This window comes from Bombus flavifrons, chromosome 16 (genome assembly GCF_040668555.2).
Source record: "Bombus flavifrons isolate JBK064 chromosome 16, iyBomFlav1_principal, whole genome shotgun sequence".
Classification (NCBI taxonomy): domain Eukaryota; kingdom Metazoa; phylum Arthropoda; class Insecta; order Hymenoptera; family Apidae; genus Bombus; species Bombus flavifrons.
In genome coordinates this window covers 1,506,108-1,512,695 of record NC_138457.1, presented here as the reverse complement: position 1 = coordinate 1,512,695, position 6,588 = coordinate 1,506,108, and the positions used below count along the sequence as shown (strand labels likewise).

Below are 6,588 nucleotides of genomic sequence, written 5' to 3'. Positions count from 1 at the left end.
GTCGGTAATGTAGTTTACACTCCTATTGACAGGTGTTGGTAACAAGGTAATAGGTAAGTAGCGTCTCGTTAGTAGTTCCTAAGTAGCCCGAGGGGACGCGGCGGCGGCGCAACGGTCGCGCGTCATAAGATGGCCATCTCACTGCCTCTGTCTCTACACCACATCTTTTTTCACTTCTCACGCTTTTATTCCAACGATCTCCACTAAACCTTTTATACACTTCAACTCCAGAACACTAACACTTCACTTTCTCACACTTTTTTCCTCTGCACTCTTCGATTTACCACAAGATTTCGGTAACACACTACGGAGCGACGTGCACGCGTCCGTCCTGCTTGCCGCCATCTTGGATACCTCCAGAGCCCGGCAGGAACGGTTAAGATTGCACCGCAGGAGCAGTTGTCCTCCTCTTCTTCCGCTCACGTCGGGGAAAGCTCCGTCTACATAGCCTCCGCCGAGTCGTTTCCCTCGCAGTCGGTGCGTCCGACTTCTCCGTCCTCTCTTCTGGCCTTCGTGGGGCTAGTTGACGGCTGCATCGTTTTCTTCCTCGCCGTCGCGACCCCGCCGTCGAAGGAAACGGTCCCTGCCTCCTGTGCGGCCCTCTTCTTACGGGCCGGCAGTTTGCATGCCGGAGACCCCATAGGGTGCGACACGGGTAGTCCCAGGTCCGTGCAGACCGGACACTTAGATACTCGCGCCGAGTAGTCCCTGGCGCGATCTCCTTCCGCCCCGCACCGGTTGCAGGGCTTCAACCGGTCGACCGTCGATGTACAGTCCTAGCGCACGTGACCCGACTCTATGCTACTCAAGCATTGGAGTCGGCGCGCCGGGAGAGGTGAAACCCCGCCGCTGACCAACCTATATTAATCTTTCCTCCTGCTCGGGGGTCTCCTCCGTCGCTGATTTTCCTGGCCGCTGTCAGCGGACAGCGTAGCCATACCGATCCAAGGCCCCGAGGAGCGGAGCGTATGACTCCCACGTTGACCTCGTCGGTGTCACGTAAAATTACACAAAAGAACAACAAAAAAGAATAAAAAAAAGAAACTTTATTTTTCTTCTAGCACTTGGTTTTACAATCTACCTCCGAGCTCTAAGCGTGACCTTTTAAGACTGAAGCTCTTATGATTTTTTGACTTTCGATCGGATCCGATCACTTTCTTTTGTCATCCCTCAACATCCCCACCGTCCATGCATTTGCTAGGCGTCCGCGGCCGTTGCCACGTGCTCTTTCTTCTAGAACCTTCGGTGGAAGGACCGTTGGGATGTTGATGGTTCATTAGGCACTTCAGCGATATACATTGTCGCCGAGTGCCGCCACATCTTTATCTCCGATTTTAAAGTGAGCCGGTCGTCACATACCCCCCTGGTTAGATTGATCTTGGTCCTCTAAGATCTTAGTAGAATGGAATTATTTAAATGTAGATCGAAGGATATGTTTACGCCCTTTTTTTTCAGGGATCACTATGAATTGGTTTTCTTCATGTAATGGTACAAAAGTTATTTCGTTAATCTTAAATATAGCAATTTTACAATATTTGTTAGTGTTCGGGAAGCTAATAATTTCAGAAGCGTAATCATGTTGTAGTTTTCGATCGTGAATTGGTTGGGTTTGTTTACAAAGCGTAATTCCTATCCCGTGAATTTAAGGCATCTAATTAAGGGTATTATTACTAGTGCTAGGGTCAGCATTATCCTGAAAAAAGTACGCTTTCAGTCGGTTACCATGTATCTTTTTCTTAGCATTGTCGATAGAAATAATATAATAAGGAGTTTTCACATCGTTAATCCTGTAAGGTCCTAACCATTCAATGTCCAACTTATCTCTTTTATGGTCGTTGTGAATTAAAACAAAGTCTCCTTTTCTAAACACGGTCTGAGTTTTAACAATCTTTCTTTCTTGGTCTCGCTTGTATCGTTGCTTATTCTGAATAAGCGTTTTGTGAGCTGTTTCCCAATATTTATTCAACTGTTTTTGCCAAAGTGAGTACATATCATCATAGGTAAGTGTGGGGAATTTGGATATTGCGGAAGGTAAGTTAGCTTTTCGCCCAAAGGTCAATTCAAAGGGAGAGAATCCTGTTCCTTCATGTTTCGCGGTGTTGTACCCTAAACAAATGAAATTAAGTACTTCGTCCCATTCTTTGTCATTGTCGTGTAATGCAGTACGAATTAAATCTTTAACTGAGGCATGCGTTCTTTCGAGAGATCCGTTACTCTGTGGGTGAAATGAAGTTGTTTTGATGTGTTTGATTTTAAAAGCTTCTTCAAATTTCGTCATTAAATCGCTAACAAAATTTTGTCCCTAGTCTGTTAGGATCGTTTTTGGTGCCGAAAATATGTAAATATAGTGTTCAATGAGCGCATTAATTATGGATTCAGTTCGTTGCGTTTTAAGGGGAACTAGTATCAGATATTTCGTAAGTTCATCGTGAATTGAAAGTATGTATTGGTTTCCGCGTTTGGTTTTCGTCATCGGTCCTATGATGTCCATAGCGATTTTGTCGTTAGGGTTAAGTGGCGTGTCTGAGATTTGTGGGGATTCTTTGGGCCTGATACGTGTTAGTTTCTCCTTTTGACATGTGTCGCATGTTTTCACAAAGTTTTCTACTCTTTCTAAAAGTCCGGAAATTTTGAATTTATCCTTGATCCGTTGATACGTTTTTTGTATCCCTAAATGTCCTACGGTTTCGTTATGGTTTTCCTTTATTGCTTGTAGTATTTCGTTTTCATCTAGTTTTAAGATGGGATTAGGTGCATAAGTAATTTTCTTGTACGTGTCGTTAAAATATATTAGCATGAGTTTAATCTGCGTTTTCTCTAATTCAGTGAAATCGTTATTTCCTATGCCGATTTTTGTTGTATCTTTAAGAATTTTGTAAAGTCTTCTGATCCAAAGTGTCTCGTCGTATTCTCCTAAGTCGTTTCGAGTTAACTGGTAAAATGTTTGGTCATTCGGTTTAATTTCTAAGAGTTTCGGATTTTCGTTGTTGTCTTTCCATGCGTTGAATGAATTAGTGTGATCAATTACTAGGTCGAGGTTAACTACTTCGTCGCGAGTTACCGCGTGAACTCTGGATAAAGCATCTGCAGCTGTGTTATCTTTACCTTTTGTATATTCGATTTCATAGTCATATTCTTCGAGTTCAAGTCTCCAACGAATCAGTCTGCTAGAAGGGTCTTTGCAATTGTGCAACCACTTAAGAGCTTGGTGGTCGGTTCGAATAATGAAGCGTCGTCCTAACAAGTATTGTCTTAATCTTTTCACGGCCCATACGATGGCTAAAAGCTCTTTTTCTGTCGTGGTATAGTTTCGTTCGGGTGGATTCAGTGTTCTTGAAATGTAACAACAAGGATGACCGTCCTGTGACAGTATTGCTCCTAGTCCTTCGTTACTTGCGTCGGTAGTTAAGGTAAAGATTTTGTTAAAGTCTGGATAAGCTAATATTGGGAAATTACAGAGTTTGTCTTTTAAAGTATCAAAGCTAGTCTGGTGTTTGTCAGTCCAATGAAATGGTGTGTCCTTTTTTGTTAAGTCTGTAAGGCTTTTCGCGATTTTGGAAAAGTTTCGAATGAATTTGCGGTAATAACCTGCTAAACCTAAGAATGATTTCACGTCCGTGGCATTGCGGGGTAATCGAAAGTTTTTTACAGCGTCTAATTTCTTGGGGTTTGGTTTAACTCCTTCGGATGAAACTACATGGCCTAAGTATTCTAGTTCCGGTTTTACGAATTCACATTTGTCCGGTTGCAATTTAAGTCCTAATTCTCTGAGTCTCTGAAATACTATCGCGAGGTTTTCGTTATGTTCTTGAATCGTTTTTCCGAATATCACTATGTCGTCCAAATAAACAAAGCAGTATTTTCCTACAAGTCCAGTCAAGGCTCTGTCCATTAATCTTTGAAAGGTAGCGGGTGCGTTTTTAAGTCCGAATGGCATTCGATTGAACTGAAAATGCCCTTGCGGTGTCGAAAAAGCGGTGTATTTTTTAGATTTCTCGTTCATTGGAATTTGGTGGAATCCTGAGGATAAATCAAGTGCCGAAAAGAATTTTGCGTTTCCTAGTTGTGTTAAAATGTCGTCTATATCGGGTAAAGGGTAAGCGTCTTGTTCTGTGATTTCATTTAGTTTCCTGAAATCGATAACTATCCTCCATTTCTGTTTTCCTGAGGCGTCTAATTTTTTTGGAATTACCCATACCGGAGAGTTATAAGGAGATTCGGATTCTTCTATAATATTTTTCTTCAACATGTCTCCTATTTGTCGCGAAATCTCGTCACGGTGACATTCCGGTGGTCTATACGATCGTGTGTTAATAATTTTGTCTTTAGTTAACGAAATTGTGTGCTGAGTTAAATTAGTACAGGGCAAAAGATCGGTTTCTAAATTAAAGATGTCGATATAATGGAGAATAATCTTTTCGATGGATTCACGGATTGGTTTTTCAATGTGATCTGTTCTCACTAGGCTTTTTAGTTTTGATACGTTGGAAAAGTCATGAGAATTTTGAATATTGCTAGAAATTTCAATGTTTTGCTCACCAGTGTTGATAAAACATACTTTAGTTGGTTTGCCTTCCAGATAGATTGTTTGAACTCTGTTTTCTCCAGGAGTTAAGTGTATTGGTTTCTGAAATAAAATGGTTTTGTCGTTTAGTCGGATTTTGTCATTGGATATTGAATAGTTATACTTCTCTAAACATGGTAGCCCAATGATTCCATCTTCGATAATAGGGAAGTTGTTCGGTACTATGTGAAAAATGTGATTTTGTCCAAAAATTCGTTTCGTTACGTATTCGTTAGTTTCGTATTTGTCTCGTCCCATAGAAAATTTTTGTTTAGGCCCTATTTGTATCGCGTTGACAGTTTTGTTACGTTTCACCAGGTTTATCCCTGCTCCTGTGTCGACCAGAAATACTCGCTCTTCGGTTCGGGTTGACAAAGGTATTGCGAGTAGTCTTCCCGTGGCGATGTTGACTCGTACGTCTCGTACGGTTCGTCCATCTCCTGGTTCGATGTTGTTTCTTGTATTTCGCCCCTTTCCTGGACTGCCTGAATCCTTGCGGGTGGTCGATCGCGCTGGCTCGGTAGTAGAAAATTTTGACACTTGTTGGCAATATGTCCCAGCTTTCCGCACTTAAAGCACTTCATCTGCGCGCGTTCAGCAGGTGGTCTATTTTCTATTTGGTTAAATGTAGCAGGTTTCTGAGCTGCTGGCGTGTTAGGCGATCTTGATGGTACATTAGATCGTCTTACCTGCATTGGCTGGTTGTTTGCGCGATTACTAGCGGAAGGTAAGCGATTACATGACCAATTAGGTTGTCGTTCTTCTCGCAAGTAGCGTTCTACATCGGCTGCCTTTTTTTCAGCTTCCGAAAGATTCAAGGGTTCACTGCTTAATAATATTCGCCCTATGTCGCGTCTGAGTCCCTTTAGGTACACACGAACAGTCTTCTTCGTGATTTCTTCGGTCATAATTTTACGTGTCAGTGGTTGTGGGTACTCATTAGTTACTGCGTACAGCAAACGGTTGAGTATTCTTCTAAACCGAATATTAAAACTTTGCACTGATTCCTCGCGCCCCTGTCTCAACTCTCGTAATTGTTCTTGGTACTCATCCGAAGTCACTTGTGCTGCTAAGTTATTTCTCAGTGCGTCGTACAGATCACTGTAACACTCAATAGGAATGTTGCGAATACTTTGGGCTGCTTTCCCCACGATTTTTTCCACTTTTATTGCTTTTAGCAACAGATCTTGCTCCATACAGCGATCCTTCATACTTCTCACTTCTTTGATGAAGTCTTCAACTCCTACATCATCATCTCCGTTGAGCGTTGGGATGTAGCGTATTGCATCCTTAGCTCGTAGAGTGGGAGAAGCGGGCGGAAAATAGCCTCTTTCTTCCACCTCGGGTTGTTCGATGTTGAGGTGAACAGGTGGGATGTCTGGAGCTGCTAACCCTGACAGTTTGCGTGCTTTTGCCATATTCCCGGTGCGATTGATTGCTGTCGATGCACTTTCATTGTCTTCGGTGATAATGGAAGCAACGTCATCGGTCGCAGGGGATCCGAACCCAGTCCGTAGCGCTGCGACGGTTTTCCCGAGATTCTCGATTTCTGCTGCCCTGTGTCTGTTCTCTTCGTCATTTTGCATAGACAAACGTAACATTTCCTCTCGTAAAAGGGCAATATTCTCGTTCTGTTTTTGAATACTGTCCCGTATTGCTCGCAACATTGGGTCAGTTGAGGTTGAAGTTTGAGATTCGTTTGCCTTAGACATTATTGCGCTGATTTCACTTTTATTGTCACTTCGCTTGGTTCGTGATAGTTACTTTGTTGTTGCGGATAACCGTAGTCCCAAATAATTCTATCTTCCGTAGATGATGAATGTCTTTTGGTTTCCGAACAAACACTTTTCACTATCCTGGCAGGATCGCCAAAATGTCACGTAAAATTACACAAAAGAACAACAAAAAAGAATAAAAAAAGGAAACTTTATTTTTCTTCTAGCACTTGGTTTTACAATCTACCTCCGAGCTCTAAGCGTGACCTTTTAAGACTGAAGCTCTTATGATTTTTTGACTTTCGATCG

General features: G+C 42.3%; 1 protein-coding gene across 1 annotated transcript; it reads right to left on the bottom strand.

Annotated features, from left to right (window-relative positions):
- Positions 1–4,403: 4,403 nt before the first annotated feature.
- LOC138188093 (uncharacterized) lies at positions 4,404–6,284 on the bottom strand. The gene is made up of 2 exons (XM_069129572.1): positions 5,254–6,284; positions 4,404–5,177 (listed from the first exon to the last, which is right to left on the bottom strand). Exons 1-2 carry the CDS (start codon positions 6,274–6,276, stop codon positions 5,145–5,147), a joined length of 1,056 nt encoding a protein of 351 aa, XP_068985673.1. The 5' UTR covers positions 6,277–6,284; the 3' UTR covers positions 4,404–5,144.
- Positions 6,285–6,588: the final 304 nt, after the last annotated feature.

What these genes read in the sequence shown, in the direction of transcription:
- LOC138188093 (XM_069129572.1), bottom strand. Translation starts at nt 6,276, where the DNA reads ATGTCTAAGGCAAACGAATCTCAAACTTCAACCTCAACTGACCCAATG. An exon ending in CAAACAACCAGCCAATGCAG is followed by an intron (nt 5,178 to 5,253) that starts GTAAGACGATCT and finishes TTAACCAAATAG; the next exon opens with AAAATAGACCACCTGCTGAA.